Source organism: Thalassophryne amazonica, chromosome 14 (genome assembly GCF_902500255.1).
Source record: "Thalassophryne amazonica chromosome 14, fThaAma1.1, whole genome shotgun sequence".
Taxonomy (NCBI): Eukaryota; Metazoa; Chordata; class Actinopteri; order Batrachoidiformes; family Batrachoididae; genus Thalassophryne; species Thalassophryne amazonica.
In genome coordinates this window covers 25,983,256-26,004,969 of record NC_047116.1, presented here as the reverse complement: position 1 = coordinate 26,004,969, position 21,714 = coordinate 25,983,256, and the positions used below count along the sequence as shown (strand labels likewise).

Below are 21,714 nucleotides of genomic sequence, written 5' to 3'. Positions count from 1 at the left end.
AATGCAGGAATGTACTGATTTGAAGAAAAAAAAAAAAAAAACCTAAGGATTTTTCATCAGACTGGCATAGGCTGAAAAAATTAAATGTTTTTGTTGTGTCCATTTCGCGGACCCCTTTGCATGCCTCAGCGTATCACCACGTAGGGCTACATAAGCTTGGCGTAGTGAATACGCCGCATTATGCAACTAATTTGGCCCGGTGTGAAAGGGGCTTTAACACGGGAGACTTGTTGCAAACTAACACTGTATAAATAAATTGAAATTGTACAGCACATTTGTCATTTTTGTTTTGAAAGTGCTTATTAAATATAATTGTTCAATTTCACCTCAGTTGTGGTGGTGTGGGGCAAAAAAAAAAAAAAAAGAGTTTGTGTAAATACTTGATATGGGTCCACATGTTGATTTGGCACAAGATTTATGCCGGGAAGACTAACTGCTAGAACATGGAGAATGGGCTCAGGGGATCTTTAACTTCATACCTTCTGTTCTGGTAGCAAGCGCACTCAACATTTTCACCACCGTGCTGCCCGTGGAGCAGACTGTACGTCACAATTCCAGCTTTACAACAGGCAGCCAAGCTCCTCAGTTCAAAGTACATAAATAGCTTCTTTTTTTTTTTATTTACAGTTCAGAAGAACTTAATTTATATAAAAAATAGTGCTGTAACTATGTACAACTTCAATGGTAAAGGTTGTGACTTGTAGCATGTACAAAAGAAGGGGGGGGGGGACATCTGTCACTTTGGAATCACCATCAACTTAAAAAGCAGTGCAGCAGTGTGCACAAATTCATTCGCACAGCAACAGACTTTCTCCAAAAGCTGTACCCTTTAACCACAAAGAAGCATCTTTAATTTGAGTCACTGGATTATTTGTGCCCTCATTTTTTTTTTTTTTTTTTTTTTTTGGAGACACTTACGGTATAAACTGGCATCGTTTCTGCCAGAGCTTTCCCTGTTAAATAGGGACAAATTCCAAAATCCACTCCAACCATGCTGGATCACAGCTACTTCAGTTGAAGCCGAATTTGAAGTTGAAGGGCCCCGAGCCAAACGGGTTGAAGCCCTGGAAGCTGTGGAAGCCTCCGTGGAAGTGATGTCCCTGCTGGGTCTCTGGATCCATGGGATCCTCCCCGTGGTCAAACTTAGTCCTCATCTCTGCAAATGCAGATTCACAAATCAATACAAATGTCCAGACCCTGTGGAATTTTTATTTATTAGTTTATTTTACCTGGATTAGTAAGAACCTCTTTGGCCTGAGCGATGTCGATGAATTTCTTTTCTGCTTTTTTCTTCTCCTCTGGATCCTGGAAATTGTCCGGGTGCCACTGCTGTGCCAGTTTCCTATAGGCTTTGATAATCTCCTTTTTCCTGGCAGTTCTGTGACCACAGAGAACTTCATCAGTGTGATGAGTCACAACTTCCTGTTGCCTTTCAACTCATTGGATCATGTGATGTACATTACTGCACTTGGTTTAAAATATGTAAGAACACTTATGTTCATTTACATTTCCAGTGCTTGTCAGTGTTCATAAGAAGAAAAAAATTATTTCCTGAAGAATATTGCCTGTAACACACGTCTAACTCCTGTGATGACTCAGAAATCTGTTGTACCTTTTCACTCCTAGGATCTTATAATAGTCCTTCTTCTGAGACTGTTTGAGGAGCCGCTGAGCTCGCTCCAGCCCTTCTTTGATCTGATGATCATTCTCACTGTATTCTGAGGCCGTCTCATAATCCTTAATGGCTGGAACAGAGAGAGAGAAAGAATCCATCCTGTTAGACCATCTTTGAGTAAAACACTAAATCATGCTATAATTCAGAGACACTATTTTTACGTGATGATGACCAAAGCACATGCAGCTAATTTAAATGTCAATCTCGACATCATATTTCAAATTTAAGTGCCCTTCTGCCTGTATTTTTCCCCCCTTGCTACAAGATGGTGCACTAACCCAGTTTTCACAATCAAAACAAAGCTTCCCTCCTCAGCCACTCCTCTCCAACCCTACCTCCCTAATTCACACCGAGCAGATGGAACAGTCACTGGAGCCTTAGAACAGGTTGAACTGGTCTCGACTGCTTGATGATAATGTGACCACATTCTTGGTCAGAGGCAGTTTTAACGTCTAAATGTAGTTTTTGGACACATTTCTCAAGAGTTGGTGCCATCTCAGGATAAATAAAAATTCAAAAGGTTATGTAGCGAGTACTGCTGTCTTTTTTCAATGAGAGAATGGGCACTGGTGCTGTTTGGGTAGCTGGGGCCCATCTGTGACACTGCTTTGGTCAATGTCCATTTATGGATCATATTTTACTGAGGAAAATGTATGTAACAGTGGGAGAGAACACAAACTTCTCACAGGAAGGAAATCTAGTTTCCTTGGGATTTTACCATCTGCTGTCAGTAGACTTTTCTGTGATTTGGCAATAGGCAGGGAGCGTCATTGTTTCTGCCTGATCCCTCCTCTGGCAGAAAAGGCTTTGTGGAGATAAAAATTGCTGTGGGTGTGTATACATTGTGTATTTTGGCACTGCTGTCTAAGAATGGCTTTAGGCTTGATTTATTAAATAAATAAATAAATAAAAAAAGACTCAGCTTTCCATCTCACAAAGTTGTACATTCTCCTAACAGGAATGTAACTACTGCCTAAAAAGCTTTATCATAGTTTCACCATTATCAGTTGGTGGCTCTGGTAGTCTTGTCACATTTAGACAATGCACATGGTAGTTTAACACCATGTGCATTTCCTTTGTGTTTATTATCTACATCAGACCCTCCAGACATGCGTGATGCCAGGACTCCAACAAAGAATTCAACCACTATACATGTAGGTATAGAGATGCTGGAAATGTGTAGAGCTGCAGCGACTCCTTGTGTTAGACACATGCAATTACACCAAGAAGTTGTACATTTTCAAATGTAGCAGATTACAATTAATAATAATAATTTCAGGTTATATTTGGCTGACTTCAGGCTGACACCTGAGCACTTACCTTCCTCGTAGAGTGCGTCCTGGATGTAGGCCTCAGCTCTGTCCTTCAGTGCGCGGACGTTCTGTGGGTCCCCCTGCAGGACGTCGCTGCACACTGTGATAGCTCTGCTGGCCTGCTGGCTCTGAATGCAACACGAAATGCCTTCAGCACACTTGAATCACAGCACACACGCAGAGCAGCCATGGTGCAAAGTGTTACCTGTGCCAGAGAGTGGCAGATGCGCTCCTTAGCGAGAAGAGAAAAAGCCTGCACATTGGGCTCCGTCTTCATCACCGCTTCATATTTACTGACTGCGTCTTCGTACCTAATGAGCAGGAAGCAGGTCAGTGTTGCGACAGCACCCTCAAGATAGACCAAAGGGGGAAAAGAAATCTGCGTTCGGTTGCATGTACCTCTGAGCCTGGATCAGCTCCTCTGCAGACTGGATCTGTTTGCTCAGCTTCTTGACTTGTTTGTAATGAGCGTAACACTGTTTGTGATCAGGATCCAGCTTCAGGCACTCACGCACCTCACTAACGAGAAAGCCCGGGATTTATTAGGATACTACAGGACGTAAAACAAAGCGCAAAGACATTTTAGGCAGCAGGCGTCTAAACTATGTTTCAAGTCTGCCTCCCCCTTCAGTTCCAGATGGTCACCAGAGAAAGAAGGTCCAAGCCATACAACAAATGATCCATGTCTTCTTGTATGGTTATGAGACTTGGACCTATGGCAACAACTAGATGTCTTTGGTACTAGGTCTCCTTGGGTACTACCTGACTGTGGCAAGTAGACAGTTACTTTTGACAAGTAGGGATAGACCAATTGTCTGGCTGATACATTTTCAATTTTAAAAAGACATCAACAATAGTTTATTTGGAGTTGGGGGGGGATTGGCCAGTATATGATGACACAAAGTAGTAAAGGTGTATACTGGTCAGTTATAAGTCTACTGAAGCCACTGGCATGTATTAACATGGTTTTAATTCCTTTGTCACAGTGTCTCTTGTGTAAGTGCTTTAAAATATATATACAACCCCTGGCAAAAATTATGGAATCACCGGCCTCGGAGGATGTTCATTCAGTTGTTTAATTTTGTAGAAAAAAAGCAGATCACAGACATGACACAAAACTAAAGTAATTTCAAATGGCAACTTTCTGGCTTTAAGAAACACTATAAGAAATCAGGAAAAATAATTGTGGCAGTCAGTAACGGTTACTTTTTTTAGACCAAGCAGAGGGTAAAAAATATGGAATCACTCAATTTTGATGAAAAAAAATTATGGAATCATGAAAAACAAAAGAACGCTCCAACACATCACTAGTATTTTGTTGCACCACCTCTGGCTTTTATAACAGCTTGCAGTCTCTGAGGCATGGACTTAACGAGTGACAAACAGTACTCTTCAATCTGGCTCCAACTTTCTCTGATTGCTGTTGCCAGATCAGCTTTGCAGGATGGAGCCTTGTCATGGACCATTTTCTTCAACTTCCACCAAAGATTTTCAATTGGATTAAGATCCGGACTATTTGCAGGCCATGACATTGACCCTATGTGTCTTTTTGCAAGGAATGTTTTCACAGTTTTTGCTCTATGGCAAGATGCATTATCATCTTGAAAAATGATATCATCCCCAAACATCCTTTCAATTGATGGGATAAGAAAAGTGTCCAAAATATCAACGTAAACTTGTGCATTTATTGATGATGTAATGACAGCCATCTCCCCAGTGCCTTTACCTGACATGCAGCCCCATATCATCAATGACTGTGGAAATTTACATGTTCTCTTCAGGCAGTCATCTTTATAAATCTCACTGGAACGGCACCAAGCAAAAGTTCCAGCATCATCACCTTGCCCAATGCAGATTCGAGATTCATCACTGAATATGACTTTAATCCAGTCATCCACAGTCCACGATTGCTTTTCCTTAGCCTATTGTAACCTTGTTTTTTCTGTTTAGGTGTTAATGATGGCTTTCGGTTAGCTTTTCTGTATGTAAATCCCATTTCCTTTAGGCGGTTTCTTACAGTTCAGTCACAGACATTGACTCCAGTTTCCTCCCATTCGTTCCTCATTTGTTTTGTTGTGCATTTTCGATTTGAGACATATTGCTTTAAGTTTTCTGTCTTGACGCTTTGATGTCTTCCTTGGTCTACCAGTATGTTTGCCTTTACCAACCTTCCCATGTTTGTATTTGGTCCAGAGTTTAGACACAGCTGACTGTGAACAACCACCATCTTTTGCAACATTGCGTGATGATTTACCCTCTTTTAAGAGTTTGATAATCCTCTCCTTTGTTTCAATTGACATCTCTCTCATTGGAGCCATGATTCATGTCAGTCCACTTGGTGCAACAGCTCTCCGAGGTGTGATCACTCCTTTTTAGATGCAGACTAACGAGCAGATCTGATTTGATGCAGGTGTTAGTTTTGGGGATGAACATTTACAGGGTGATTCCATAATTTATTCCTCAGAATTGAATGAGTCCATATTTTTTTTCCCCTCTGCTTGGTCTAAAAAAGTAACCGTTACTGACTGCCACAATTTTTCTTGATTTCTTATAGTGTTTCTTAAAGCCAGAAAGTTACCATTTGAAATGACTTTAGTTTTGTGTCATGTCTGTGATCTGCCTTTTTTCTACAAAAAAAAAAAAAAAACAAACAAACAACTGAATGAACATCCTCTGAGGCTGGTGATTCCATAATTTTTGCCAGGGGTTTTGTGCGTGTGTATATATATATATATATATATATATATATATATATATATATATATATCTCTCTCAGACAGCCGTCCGTGAGTAGGTCTTACTTGAGGGACATCTCATGATCTCCAAGGTTGTAGTAAATAGTGCTGAGCTTGAAGAAGGCCTGCGTGTTGTCATTCTTTAACTTGGAAGCCGCTTTAAGGTCGCCAATGGCCTTCCCCGTCTCTCCCATCTCTATAAAACACTCTGCCCGCATCTCGCGGGAGGCCACATCCCAAACACAAGTCTGCAAATAGTTACAATACAGTTGCAGTCTGCGGTGATGATGCTGACAAGCTGCCTCTTACTTCAATGATGGTCTCCAGATATCCAGCAGCCGTCAGGTAATCTTTGTTTTTGAAGGCACTGTGAGCCTGAGCAACCAGTCGCTGAATTTCATCTGACTTTGTCTGCTGACTCCGGGCTTCCTTCTCTTCTTTGTCAGCGGGGTTGGATTTCAGCTGGAACATCACAATGGATATTATATCAAATACTTTTGGTTGTGACTCTAGCAACCTCGCCAGAGAAACATTACACAGGAATAAAGGCTTTGAAAATGAGTAACTCATTTCAAGCTACAAGTAACATCCACACCTGCTCCCGATTTCCACCATGGATAGTTTGATAACAGGAAGGCAGGTATATGACATAAGCAAAACAAAGATGCTTTTTTGTATTGATCTGCTTGTGAGGGAATGTAGTCATTTATTCATCTAGTTATTTACTCCCTAGATTTTTGGCAATCTCCTATACAGGCCCTGAAGGCTAACTGGCCTACTGCTCATCCCCAGGTACCAGAGGTAGAACGGTACCCTAGCATCACGATACACCTATCATGATTCAATACATTCTTCCTCATACCAATTACACAGAAATTACCGTAATCAGTGGAGAACATCAGGGATTAAGGGTCCATTCACACGTGACATGTAGCTGATGCTGGTTGATGTCGCAGATTCTCAGAAATCTTTGAAACACCCAGAGAAGGTTTGCTCCACGGTTAGAAATGATCTGTCTTCAACAATGGAGGGTGACCTTGTACTTGCGGTGCTCAACATATGACAAGGGACTAGTGATGTTAAGCTCGAGTCAGTCTGCTCGACACTGCATCGAGCTTTTTGAACCAGAAGTGTCAGTGAGCAGCGTTTCGAGCACGCCCCATCACGTGACCACTGCGAGCGAGGCCTCGTTACGTCACACCACGTGTCTAGCTTCGCGGAAAGTTCGAATAATCTGGGCGTTTCAATAGGACCCGCCGAGTATTTAAATGAGATCTGAATCGCAGCTCAAACCGTGGGTTTTTGAGAGGAGGAGATTGCTAGTGACACTGTTATTGCCAATTACCACGTGAATCGGAGCCAAGGAAAGCATTAGTTTATATTTAGGTCTAGTTTAGAGGTAATTTAGTTAGCTACATACACATAGGATCTAACAGACAGACACACCACACACACAACAGGCATCCATTCATATACAACATTTATTCACAGAGTACATCAACATAGGTTATAGGTTGGACTATATAATATAGGTAGATCAGAGACTGAGCTGAGTGACTGAAGAGCTGTGATTTTGTTGAAGTGAAAGGTGTGAGAAAGGTGAGTGTGTGTGAGAGTGAGCTGTGGTGATGAAGGGACATAGAGGAGCCAGTTCCAAAAAGAGCATGATCAATTGCTTGGGAGCACTTTGATCTAATAAGTCCCAAAAAGGTCAAGTGCTTGATTTGTGCTCAAGAGCTGAGGTACAGTAACGTCTTCAATGCTGCGACACCTGAGGTCCAAACATCCCAAGACATCAATGGCTGCTGCTTCTGGAGCAGGAATCAGGCCATGTAAGCTGTATTTTACTCTTTAAGATTAAAACACTCATTAACAAAAATATCTCAGCATGTCAGACTGTATTTCCATTAAAGGCAGACAAGCTGGTTTGGATGAGGCACTGGTGGACTATGTTCTGGAAGATGCACAACCGTTCAAAATAGCGGAGAGCAAAGCCTTCAGGGCTTTACTACAAAGGTTTGACCCAACATATGCCTACCTCCAGAGGAGAAGGCCAGCTCAAATACTGGGCGACACAAGTCGCAGTCTATCCCAATTTACAGAGAATGGCAAAAAAAAATATTTGTTGATGCCAGCAACATCAGTGCCTTGCGAGCAGGTCTTCTCCAAAGCTGGAGAGGTGGTGAGGCAGAAGAGGAGCTGATTAAAGTCCAGCACCGTTGACATTTTTTTGAATAAAAATTGGTGAAAGTTGCACAATCACCGTCTCCTATCCCCTCTATTCTAATTCACAAATTACAGCAACATAAGCACCAGTTGCAGAAGCACATGACTTTTCCCGTCACATTTTATCCAAATATAGTTTGAGGAATGATAACACAAATCTACATATAGTCTACAATAAAGGCTTTCATAACCATTATGTGTGCATCTGGATGGACTATTTATTACATTAAGAAGACACAATAATACATATGACATTTTTTATTTTATTATTTTTCAAGAACAAACCACATCAGTCATGAATTAATGCAACATTTGTCAGGGCACTCGCTCAAGGTAATTCTCAAAACAATCCAGCAGATGTCACCCTTCAAACTGTATCAAACGCGTCGAAGCAGTGTGTCGATTTTCAACCAGTTGTGTTGCAGTGGCTCATTGGTTCACGGGGCTTCGAAATTGCCATCACTACAAGGGACCAATGACTTACTATAGAATGTAGTTCAACTTTCGTCATCAGAGGCTGGGCACATTGATGGCGCACTCTGTGGAGCAGTCAACTCAATGTTTGAGATGTTAAGTGGTGCAGCCTATATAAACTCAACATCTGCAATTGCTGCACTTACTACTGGTGTGTCATCAAGACAGGTTCTGCACATTTCTATATATTTCTTCATGTTCAAGGCATCCAGAAGAGGTTGTGCATCCATTCAAGCCTCCGACGTTGGCCAGCAGAGGTAAATGGAGCAGTAACAGCGTACTAACAGAGGTGACACTGTAGTAGCAGAGCTCAACTCTTGGTGGTATTTTAGCATGAACAAAGACTAAACATATAGAAAATTTTTGCAGGACCACAACGAACATCAGTTTTCCAACTGACATCGACATAACTCCTACAGAGTCTGGCGGACCTCAGTGCTGGTTGACGTTAATCAAATTTTCACTCTCTGTTGACAAACACTGGGCTAATCATCAGGGTGTGAATGCAACAAAGAAACCCATAATTCTGATATATAACTAATCTTTGACGCTGTCCATTTCTTGTCTGCATGTTTTTGAATCAGTTATACTTGTTAAGAGATCATTTCTTCCATGGCGCAGTTGGTTTGTAATGGTATACTTGTTTGGGGGGGGGGGGGGACCTCTGATTTGATACAGGCTCCATAATATAGTTATCACTATATACGATATATCATTCCAGCGAATACAAATTTAGAGCTGGATGGGCTCGGAAGATACAGATCAAGTGTTCCGTTAGACTGTAGATAGGTAAAATGAACCACACACCAGGAATCAAACCCAGGTCTACTGGTACTCCAACTCCTATCCCATACCACAGAGCAGGGGGACACTGTTTTCTCAGAGCCGGTGGAGGGTGATGTAGATGGTACTCCCTATCCAAAAAATGTGATACAGCCCACTAAATTCTTCAGATGACATTTGTGCCAATTTGGCCTTTTGACAGCAGCCCTTAAATTCCCTACATCATTACACTCCTCTCATCTTCATCACCGAGATCATCAACTTTACAAGAGCAATCTCAGTTAATGGCACTTCCTTTACATATGGAGCTTTAAGAGTTTCCTGCTAACTCAGCTTACGGAGGAGGGTAATGCGTAAATGTGAGGCATTACACCGTGGACTGGTCTGGACTGCTGAAGCAGCAGGACAGCACACCTATCAGCAAAATAAGGTCTGCCCAAGCCTGCAGCAGCCCAGAAGCCTATTGGCCTGCTGGGAAAACAGCTCATTGGTATCTCCGAAAGGAGGATGTGTACTAAACTTTCATAGAAAGTACTAAACTTTCTATACCACTGATACTCTAACAACAACAAATAAAATGACAGTAGCAATCAAAACAATTCATGTAAGCATGTTGAGGGTTCTGGATTAAAACCCAATAACAAAAATACAAAGATTTCTTGTTTGTCCTTCGGGGTCAAAGATGACCACGGCACCACTGAAGGAAAGAAAAAGGAAAAAAAAAGATTTGATGGATGAACATTAGCTGTGCATCTGGAGGTGGCTGATGAGGCTGATCCGGGCCCGACAGGCTCATCCACATGTGGGACACAGGGGTGGGTACTGCAGTGGAGGTGGAGATGGCTTGGGCCTTGCGTGCGGATCGCTTTGTTTGAGCATCTATGATCCTTCTGGTCTCTGCTGCGCGGGCGCCACTGGTGATCTTGCAGCACCATTGTGGACGGTCGAGTGCAAGCGACTCCCAGGAAGTGAGCTCAAAGCCCAGGTTTTTGAGGGATGCTTTGTGACAGTCTTTAAAGCGTTTCTTCTGTCCCCCGATGGAATGCTTGCCCTGGCACAGTTCTCCATACAGCAGCTGTTTTGGCAATCGACTGTCTGACATTCTGATGACATCTGACTTGTGTCTTCTGCATGAGGGTGTAGATGCTGGGGAGGCCAGCTCACTCAAGGACCTCCGTGTCTGGGACTCTGTTCTGCCACCTGATGTGGAGGAGGCAACGGAGGCAGCTCGTGGAAATGGTTGAGCCGTTTGGCATGTCTACTGTAGATAGTCCAGGTCTCACTGGCGTAGAGAAGGGTAGTTAGAACCACTGCACGGTAGACTTTCAGCTTGGTGGTAAGGCTGAGACCTCTCCGTTCCCAGACATTCTCACGGAGCCTCCCGAAGGCAGCACTGGTCTTAGCAACCCTGTTGTTGATTGCACGAGAGAGGGTGCTGCCCAATAGGTGAAACTGTCAAGTGCCTGCAGGTTCTGTCCCTTCACTGTGATGTGGGGTTCTTTCCAGGTGCCAGTTGGTACATGACTTCGGGCTTGTTGGTGCTGATGGTGAGACAGAAGTTCTCACACGCTCTCAAGAAGCAGTCCATTACATACTGCATCTTCTGTTCTGTAACTGCATAGAGTGCACAGTCATCAGCAAACAGTAGGTCTCTGATGACGGTCTCTGTCCTTGGTGACAGCCCAGAGGCACCTGAGGTTGAACAGCCCGCCGTCAGTCCTTTATCTGAGGCTAATGCCATCCTGGCAGTCCTGGAAAGCGTCGGTCAGCATGGCGGAGAAAACCATGCTGAACAGTATAGGGGCAAGAACACAGCCCTGTTTTATGCCGTTGGTGTCAGGGAAGGCTGCTGACTCGTCTCCATTGTCCAGAACTTTGCCCATTATGCCATCGTGAAACTGTCGCACTTGCTGGGGCAGCCAAACTTCTCCATGAGTTTCCACAAGCCTTTTCTGCTGACAGTATTGGAGGCCTTCATCAGATCAACGAAGGCCACGAAAAGGTCGCCGTGTTGCTCCTGGCACTTTAACTGAAGTTGGCTCGCAGCGAATATCATGTCCACCGTTCCACTTCCGACACGGAATCCACACTGACTTTCTGGGAGGAGGTCCTGCTTCAAGATGTTGTAATGGACGGTTGAGCAGAACGCGAGCCAGAATTTTCCCACCGATGGACAGAAGGGAGATGCCTCTATGGTTGTCACACTGCTGGCGGATGCTATTCCTCTTGTAGATGTGGATGATACTGGTGTCCTTCAACTGTTGGGGGACCACGCCTGTGCGCCATAATGACTGGAAGAGTTTGGTCAGTCTTTGCAACAGTACTGGGCCACCTGCCTTGCAAATTATTTATTATTACAATTATTTTTTTTAGTTTTAACTTTTAGGGCTGGACATCGACAAACTCCCCACTACATTGCCGACCCGCTGAAACCTTATTCTTCTTCCTGGGCCCTCAGGTCAGAGGTACACTCTTTTTAAAACTTGTAGAGATCAATCATTTCAATATATACTACATCGTATACAGAGAAGTTTTTTTAAGCTAGTCTTGTTTTTACGTTTTCCATTTTTACCATGTTTTATGTGATTTGATTTTTATCATTTCTTGTGACACATTTTGTGACAGTGCTATAGGGGAAAAAAAATTCTTACTCTTAATTATGAGAATTAGGCACTAACACATGTAAATAGATTAACTCAGCTCCGCTCAGTGATCTTCATTCTCCACAACAACTTGCATGTGGAACTTGAGCTGTATGTTTTAGTACTTACCACCTTCTTAAAGTCACTCTCCGCTTCGTCCAATTTCCCCTGCTTTAGTAGGAGATTTCCTCTCTGGAGCCTCGCCTGTTGACAAAAGACAGTTTGTTTTACTGTAAATAAAGACTGAACACAGCTGCCATAACAGACAGGTTTCCCACAACTGCTTGATGTCACGGAGATATACAGTGAATCGATAAAATAAAGATTGTGATATGTAACGTGTGCAGTCTTTTACCATCACGTGTGCAAACACGTTTCTCACACAGTTTCAAACAGAAAAATAATTTATCTCCAGTAGGACGCATACTGACATAATGCTCGTTGAAAGCTCAGAATACTTTCCCAAAATTGTCATGCCAAACCAAAAAAAAGTGACACTCAAGAAGCAACTTACAGATGTGAAGTCTGGTTTGAGTTCAATGACTCTGCTCAAATCTGGAAGTGCAGACTTGGACTTCCCCATGGCCAGAAACACTGTCGCTCTCCTGTAATAGGCCAAGTAGTTATTTGGATCTCCATCTGATAAATGACAAGAAAACATGACTGTACCTTATTTTTCAACTATATTCCTGAAAGCTGAGCCCATAAAAACTAAAATTCCTAAATAGTTAATTAAGTGGCTTTCGGCGCTCACCCACAACAGCGTGGAAATGAGAGAGCGCATCAGCCAGCTGTCCAGCAGCGAGCAGCTTCTTCCCCATCTCCATATGATTCTCCACACTCCCGTCCCGGCCGCATTTCACTCCTGGCAAACAATGGTTAAAATTGGAAATGAAAATGTTTGCAGTTTGGACAGTTAGACTGAAAAAATAACACATTGGAAGACGTCACCTTGGACAACTGGAAATTCTGAGATTTTCTAAGAACAAATCAATTGTGTGCATTCTAAATGTTTCTCCAAGGACACATATTGGAGCTGAACAGTTTATTAAAGTAAGGTTGGTAAGGTTAGACCTTACTCGTGTGAAGCACCTTGAGACAGCTTTGTTGTGATTTGGCGCCGTACAAATAAAATCAATTGAATTAAGGTTGATATGCTGCTGTACCTGTTGACCAGAGGATGGAACTAAACTAAATCATGTCTACAACATGGCCTGTGGTTTAGCACCTGAATATTTGAAATCCGGTCTTCCTCTAAATGATGGAACATCCCAGACTAGGTCCATCAATAAGGTGTTTAATGTTCCCAGAATTCAGTCTTTTGGTTTATCCTCTTTTATCTTCTTTATACCAGTTATTAAAACTGGTAAACAGTCTACACATCAAATTACATCAAGGCATTCATTCTTTTTCTGCTGCTTATCTGGGTCTGGAGAGCAGAGGCAGTAGACCAAGCAGCTCATCAATCAATCAATCAAATTTTATTTGTTAAGCGCCTTACAACAACCTAAGTTGACCAAAGCGCTGTACATATAAAAATCGCATTTAAAATATAGTTAAAAAGAGGAACACAGATTCATTTTATTCCCAAGTCTAAAAAGACTAAGTATCAAAAGCACATCTAAACAAATACGTTTTGAGTTTTGTTTTAAAAAGGGGCAGATCCGAGATGGCACGCAAGTCAAGGGGCAGCGAGTTCCAAAGTTTAGGACCTGCTACTGCGAAAGCACGATCACCCCACTGTTTGCTTCGAGACCTGGGCTGCTCCAACAAGTAGAGCTGTGCAGATCGTAGAAATCTGCTGGGCTGGTGAAGAGTCAGAATCTCACATAGATACGCAGGTGCGAAGCTGTGGATGGAGCAGAAAACAAATAGAAGTTTGTATTGGATCCTGTATTGCACTGGCAGCCAGTGGAGAGAGCGCAGAACAGGTGTGATATGGTGATGTTTACGAGAATTTGTGAGGAGCCGGGCAGCAGCATTCTGTACCAGTTGTAATCTGTGTAAAGATGTTTGACTGAGTCCAATGTACAAAGCATTGCAGTAGTCCAAGCGTGAGCTGATGAATGCGTGGATTGCTTTCTCCAGGTCACAACAACTGAGGAAGGGTTTCACTCTTGTGAGAATGCGGAGCTGAAAGAAGCTTGTCCTAACAACAGAGTCAATTTGTTTATGGAGATTTAGGCCAGTGTCCAAGTGAACTCCCAAGTTTCTGATTACGGTGTTATGGTGAGGAAGTGAGTGACCATTTGAGACAGCGGCAAGTGGGCTTGTGGTGCCAAATAGACAGAATTCCGTTTTGGATTCATTTAGACTCAGGAAATTCTGTGTGAGCCAGTGCTTGATGTCATCCATACAGGTGTTGATGGTCTGAAATGCATCTGGAGAATCTGGTGAGACTGGTAGATAAATTTGAAGATCATCGGCGTACATATGAAAAGACATTATGGCTAGAGATGATTGAACCCAGTGGGAGCATGTAAAGAGAGAACAGAAATGGGCCCAAAATGGAGCCTTGCGGGACCCCAGAAGACAGTCGGGCGGTAGAAGAGGAGTGGCCATTGATGAAAACAGAGAAGTGCCTGTCCATTAAATAGGACTTGAACCACTGCAGCATGGGACCCTGAAAGCCAACCTGCTGGGCTAGATGGTTCAGGAGGATGGAGTGGTCCACTGTATCGAATGCTGCAGTGAGATCAAGCATTACCAACAGTACAGGTCTCTCTGAGTCCAGGGATGTTGTCCCTGGACAGGAGCTCATCCCACAATTCCCTATCCTTGGCCAAGTCCTCCAACTCTTCTTGGGAAATCCCAAGGCATTCCAAAGCCAGCTGGGAAATATAATCTCTCCAGCATGTCCTGGGTCTAAACATGGCAGAGTTTGTTTTGCTGACGAACGACAATAAGTCTTTTCAGCATCTCGGGCCGATGGGAAGGCATCGGGACAAACAAATGCACGTGCTTGACAGCGGACGCGTAATCAACGTAATATCGCTCACTACTGCGTGCAGTAAATGGCATTTCTCATCAAAAGTAAGCATAATAAATGTAATAAAAATAAAAAGCACTGACAGCTGCGCACATGGCTTTGTTTGTCCCGATAGCTGCCGACCAGAAGCGCGCGCCACGCATGCGTACTAGTAATGCTGAAAAGGCTTATTTGAACAAGCTAACTGGCAGTACTAATTCTTCTAACACACACACACACATAAAACAAATCCACTACACTGTAAGCCATCTGGCATGAAGAGCTGTTAGGATGAAGAGGATGAAAAGCTGGACAAATTTCTGACATGATTTTTCAATGGAGGTTTTTTTGGGGGGGGAAGTACACAAAGTTAGTGCGTGGCATCATGGACTACATCGTCAACATTTTTATTATTTTCCTATTTGAAGTTCGTGTTGGACTGTTGATGTCAAAGCACCAGTGATACACACCAATAGGTAAGTCCCTTTTCTGTTTTTTACAAATGAATAACACCAAAAGACAAGGATGTATTTTAGCTATAGTATGAAACAAATAATGAATGGTTTTACATTCTTTGAATGGAACGAATATTTAATTCAGTGAAAGCTGGAACATACCATTGTATGTGCTCGTTGAGCTTTCATCTCATGAAATATTCCTACCATTGAACTCAATCATTCATTATTTGTATACCGTCTGATGGGGTCAACAGAACCACATTATCCGCAAAAAGGAGCGATGTAATTCTGAGGTCACCACTCTGGACACCCTCCAGTCCCTGACTACACCTTAAATTCCCATCCGTGAACATCACGAACAGGACTGGTGACAAAGGGCAGCCCCGGCAGAGTCTAACATGAACTGGGAACGGGTTTGACGGAATTCCAAAAATATGTCAAAGCACGTGTTTAAAAATATATTTAAACAGCTTTTATGAACTCGAGTCAACATACGTACATTTTAAGATTTTAGTGTTGTTTAGCCTTTAAATGCTGCATTCGTATAGAAACCAATTTTTTTTCTATTTTGTTTGTATTTTTGCCATTTATATTTATTATATTTTACTTTTCAATTGTATTTAGGTACTATGTTTGGTTGATATGTTGCTGAATTTATTTGGTATAATGTATTTTTGCTTTGTAAGTCAAATATTTGTATGACCATTATTAAACAGTTTTTTTTTAATCAATCACAATAATAAATAAACAACAACAACTTTGGATGCCTTTTTGTGTTAGCAGCAGTAGATTTTATGTATTTTTAAATGTAATTTGACCGGCAAAAAAATAAAATAAATCACACTTTCGTACGTTTTCAAATCCCTAATAGTTCGATACAGGGTTTAAAACAGTGTTTCGAAACATTAGTCGCTTGTTCGTGCAGCTTCCGTTTACAAAAGCTGCAGTACACACTTCTGACACTAGGTAGCGACAAACAACGGTTTTCGAAACGTTTCGAACCACTTCTTTCAAAAGTTTCGAAACCGCTGTCTTGAGCAGTCACAGACTTGTGGATAAAACGCGGACGTTACCCCTATTAATAACGCATCTTGTCAAACACTGAGGACGCTTTTATCGTTAAAGTCACACAGCAGTATAGCATTAGCTCGCGTTCGTCAGTAAATAAGAAGAGACTTCGTTCTTACCTTCGTATCGCAAATCTATCAAAACAAGAACATATGGAATGAAACTGAGAACTTTGTGAGCGACATTGTCGACGGAAACCATGACTATTTAAAAGTAGATAACAAAAGCCCAGTTTGATAACTTAGCACAAAGTCCGGGCGACGTTCTTTTAGCTTTAAATCGTGTCGCTCCCATATGTGTTAACAACTCGAGCTTCTCTTTTCAGCCGCAGCGCAGCTAAAGCCATTTGTCCGTCCGCCGGTCGTGGGTGACTGTGATTGGATGAATTCTTTGGAAAACTCCGCCCACTTCTGTTGGTTCAACGGAGAGGAGCCACGGCAGCACTAGCCCGTCACGCACGGCGTGTGCGTGTGTAGATGTTTATCTATCTTTGGGAGGACACGTGTTGCTGTCTCACTTGAGCTCGATCAGGGTCAGGGGTGTCCCTGCGTCATGTCACGTGACATGCAAACGTGGTCATTATCTTTGTTAACAAAATAAAATAAAATGTTTTAAATAAATGCATAAAATTTAACACTGTATGAGCTGCACTCACCTCCACAAGATTAATGATCACCAAAAAAAATAAATAAATAAATAAAAAATTCAGTTTTATCACCAAATGTATTACTAAAACAGAAAACTAATTTTTACATATTTTACGTTCTTCATTATTTTTGAAAATAATACATTTGAGCAATGTTTGTTCCCTTACTCATTTCATGCATGACTTTGACATTTTTTTTTTTTTCACCAGGTTCACCCCATTGAGATCAAGATCTCTTTTACAAGTGAGACCTGGACAATTCTAACGATTCCAATCCACCTAAGCATGTCTTTGGATGCAGGAGGAAGCTGGAGCACCCGGAGGGAACCCACGCAAACATGGGGAGAACATACAAACTCCACACAGAAAGGCCACAGGTGGCAATTGATTCCTTAACCTTCTTGCTGTGAGGCAACTGTGCTAACCACTAAGCCACCTAGTAGCTGGTTCCCTCAGGATTTTCCCTCTAGTCTGATGGAGAACCAGTGAACCTTGTTTTGAGATATAACAGATGTTTTATTGTTTTATATGGTAGACAAGACCTTATTAAAGGTATTGCAGTTGGGTGCAGTGATTGCACCTTTGGGCAAAATTTTTTATGAAAATGCCCACTGTTGCCCACAAGAAATATCTTTAAATGCCTTTATCTCACCAACTAATTGACATAGAGACCTAGTTTTTCTGGCAAAATGTATGTTTTTAGGTAGAGTAAGACAATCAGACAATCCAATTCATCATATCGTGTCTCCTTCATTGCATTTTAGCATATAGAAAGGCTTCAAAATACCACAAAAATACATATTCCATCATATCTAGTGCTTTTTATGTCTAGATATTGCCTGTATTATCACCACTCAATGTCCAAGTTACCTGGTCCAGTGCAAGATGAATTTATGAAAGGCAATCATGTCATGCGTCATCAATCTGGCTTCTGGAATGGATTATGGTCAGATCTCTTTATCGAGAGCACATTCATGAGATATGGTCATAGTCATGGAGGAATAGTTGGCATTACCCTATAGCCATCTACGTTGAAGCGATGGACATTCAGTCTCCATTTATGCGCACAACTAAGGAAAAATGTTATGTCATTATTTGATCCTGACAAGCAAACTACAGTCACATCTCACAAGGAGGAGGGTGCATCATGAATAGCAACTGATGCAAAAGACAGAGAGAAAATCAGGGAAAGGTTGTCACATGCATCAATCCTTTGATTTCTGACAGCCATCCTCCTGGTCATCTCGTCACCATTGTTACAGGAAGGATGTCACCAGCTTCTGTCATGGCTGATGAATCAGTGTAGCTAGGAGACTAGTTGATGAAAAGCTATGAGAAAGGCTGGCCTCAGAGTTTTAACAATTCTTTGATCAAGCCAATAGTCACCATGTCAGAGCCCAAGAATACATCACTGATCTTATCCTGTGCACTGGAGATATCAACATGAAGTACTTAGCTTTGAGCTAGCTGCAGTACTGCCATCAATGTCTGATGAGGCAGGTGAAATGCGGATCACTAAGTCCAAGTCAACATTGAAGACGGAACTTCAAGTTGAACTCACAGACCGTCACTCAATTCTTCCAGATGCCATAGTCCTTGATGGATGTGCTGTTCTGTGGGTAATCTGCTGGCCAACTTAGGTCTCATCTAAGATTACATCAAGAACCTAGTTGACTACATTGCAAGTCACCTGAACATGGCAGACACATAGGTGATCTTTGACGTATACTTTGAAAACAGCATCAAGGAAATAAAGAGCTGGAAAAAACGCCAGCCGGCAACATCAGCTGTCAATGCTTATGCCACTGCCACCTCAGAAGGTTTGTCTAACAGTAACAAAGAACAAACTTCAGTTGATAAACCTCATTTGCAAATACCTCAGACAACACAGTGATCTGCTACCACAGAATGGAAAGATTTTGGTAGTTACTGGTGCTGAACCAACTGCCATGGATTTCTGCAATGGGAGTATGCTGGAGCGACTAGATTTTTGTACAACACACAAGGATGCTGATGTGATTATTGTCCAACAGGTCGTGTACCTAGTCAAAACGGGCAACAGCAGTGTACGGGTGATTGCTGATGGCACTGATGTCTTTGCTTTGCTTCTGCACTTCTACAAGCAGAAGTAGCTGACTTGCAATGTGGTTCACGGAGAAAGTGTGCTGACATCAAAGCAACAGTTGAGAAATGAGAAGACATCATTGAAGATATTTTGCCAGGTCAAGTGTTGTCTGGTTGTGACACTGTCTCAGCATTATGGGGAACTGGGAAAGCAAAAATGTTCATCAGACCCCAGAAAGGGTGTTGCTTGATATAGAAATCAGGACGGTGGCTGTGGAAGGTGGAATCCACTAAGGAGTGTGTAACAAGAGGGTCGCCGTGGTGCATGGAAGCCCAGGGTGTGGGCCCGGGTGGAGCTGCCACGGGTGCCGATCTTGGTGGTAGCAGCAAATATTTAATAGGGAACTTTGAAGGCCAAAGTGTTTTCCATGTGATCAGCAGTTGAACATGGGTCAGTTGGCCCTAAGAGACAGGCGAACGCCGTTTGGAAGGGCGGGGCGATGGCCAACATTACCCCCGGCCAATCGAAAGGGAGTCGGATTCAGATCCCCGAATCTGGAGTGGCAGAGAGGGGCGCCGCGAGGCTATCCCGGAGAAGCTGGTGGGAGCCACAAGGAGAGTTCTCTTTTCTTTGTGAACATGTTCAGCCCTCCATGCTGCCCTCCCTTCCCTACTTTAGATCACAATCTCATATTATTATTAAAATCATTTAATTATAACCTGACACGTTAACTCTGCAATAGCACACCATTCTGAAAAGCCTTGTAATTCAGTGTATTTTTCTAAAATATTTCCATTTGAGTGCAAGTAAGCGTTGCTTCACAATGTAGATTTATTTCAAAATGAGTGCACATCTCCAACATTCACAACTTATATTTCACAAATATGAGAACATGAGTTAAAGGGCAAATCAACACTATGCTTTACACCATCTGAATGTCCTTTTCAGCCGTATCAAATATCAAGTAAATTAGTGATCGATATCAATCCTTATGAATCAAAAATAAAATAATTAGTGCGCTGTCCTCTGCAAGTTTGTTATTCACAGTATAACATACATTTCTTTTTCCCCCCCTCTGCATTAGAGTAGTTTCAAAGAAACTGTTATGTGTCGACGCGGGTTGAGGAGCGGACCTGCGTCTGACTGAACCCAGCGCTAAAATAACCAGAAAGCGGTTCCAATAACAAAACAATTTATTTTCCCCCTTTTGTGCAATACTCGGTGTAGAAACATAAAACGCGTCTGTCTGGCGGAGTGAAGGACGGCGCGTTCTCCAGCGCCCAAAGGGATCGAAGCCTGGCGCCTCTGGACCCACGTTCACCGCCAAACACCCCCCAGGTGGACACGACAAACCGACTCTGTGAAGGATAGAAAAGGTGAGGTAAGTCAGCAGCTACAACTAATATCCTTCAAAGGCACACACTATCAGCAACACATTCAGGTCTGAATTTAAGCTTTATGTAAATGAGCATCTTCTCACAACAGGTGGAGGATCATCTGTCTGCACGCCACGGCCGTGAGAAGCAAGCTGCACAACTCTCATCAATATTCACATATACTGCGTAACAAAATACCAAATTACTGTTAACAATTATTCAGACAATCAAAGCACCTCTGATGTGTGCTGACAGCATGTGTCCCTCACCCGTCCTCCTTCACAGGCACGATGTGTCAAACCCAGGCGCGGTCCTCAGCATCTCACAAACGAACATCACAAGGTCGAGTTCCCGGCAATTCTGCTTGAATCACACATGGCTTAAATGCAGAATGCCATCTCATTATCTGCTTCAGCTGAAAGTCTTTAAGGTTGCACGTGAGCATCATCCACAGGTGCTGCATATCACGTTGATGAGGGTGAAGGACTCTTCTGCCAGCACCTTCTCCACAGACAATAAATCAGTTTGCATACCACCTGGAGAGCAAAGAAAAGAAAAGAAAACACCAAAATGTCCAGCCAAATCCCCCCAACACACAACAGTACCCCCCCTTTAACGGGAAGCCTCCCGGCGACCGAACAGACCAGGTCCGAGAACAGCACCTCCCTCCGGGGTCCTCGTCAGGAAGCAGACAGCGTAACGCTCCCAAGGTCCACCGCAGACAGCAGGACAGGGCACTGCAGCTGGAAGGCCGGCTGGCATCAACAAAAACCCCAAAAGAGTCCCAAGTACAACCTAACATACAAGAAAAACACAAAACCCACCCAAAACCCTCCCAGGAGACCGTCCCATCCAACCCCGGGAAGAAAAGAAAAACTCCCAAATGCAAAAACCCAACACAGCCCCACAAACACAATACAAACATAAATGCACAAAGAAAAATAACAAACAACCCCCCCAGAACGACTTGCAGACCCCAACACCCCCCAGAAGGCCTTTACCGCCAGTTCCAGGAGAAATAGCCAAAGCCGGAATCCCACAGAGGTCCCCAGGTACACATGGAGCAACGGCGCCCCCCAGAGGACCGTACCATCAAACCCCAGGAGGCACCCTCCCCACAACCCAGGAACCCCAGACCCGGCCACACTTGGCTAGTCAGCCTCACAAGCCAATTCCCCCCCAGAGGACCGTCCCATCAACCCTGGAGGTGGAACCTGGAAGGAAACAAAAGAAACACAAAATTCCAACCCCCGGTGGACTACATTAAACAACCCCGGGGGCAAAT

General features: G+C 42.9%; 1 protein-coding gene across 1 annotated transcript; it reads right to left on the bottom strand.

The window, feature by feature from the left end:
* Positions 1-579: 579 nt before the first annotated feature.
* Positions 580-16,711, bottom strand: dnajc3a (DnaJ (Hsp40) homolog, subfamily C, member 3a). The gene is made up of 12 exons (XM_034186634.1): positions 16,462-16,711; positions 12,603-12,713; positions 12,363-12,487; positions 11,978-12,052; positions 6,033-6,185; positions 5,790-5,971; positions 3,388-3,507; positions 3,194-3,299; positions 2,996-3,116; positions 1,613-1,745; positions 1,230-1,378; positions 580-1,156 (listed from the first exon to the last, which is right to left on the bottom strand). The coding sequence occupies exons 1-12, from the start codon at positions 16,541-16,543 to the stop codon at positions 1,011-1,013; spliced, it is 1,503 nt and encodes a 500-aa protein (XP_034042525.1). The 5' UTR covers positions 16,544-16,711; the 3' UTR covers positions 580-1,010.
* Between the last annotated feature and the right edge of the window lie 5,003 nt (positions 16,712-21,714).

What these genes read in the sequence shown, in the direction of transcription:
- dnajc3a (XM_034186634.1), bottom strand. Translation starts at nt 16,543, where the DNA reads ATGGTTTCCGTCGACAATGTCGCTCACAAAGTTCTCAGTTTCATTCCA. An exon ending in GATAGATTTGCGATACGAAG is followed by an intron (nt 12,714 to 16,461) that starts GTAAGAACGAAG and finishes ATTGTTTGCCAG; the next exon opens with GAGTGAAATGCGGCCGGGAC. An exon ending in AGAGTGACTTTAAGAAGGTG is followed by an intron (nt 6,186 to 11,977) that starts GTAAGTACTAAA and finishes GTGATGTTCCAG; the next exon opens with CTGAAATCCAACCCCGCTGA.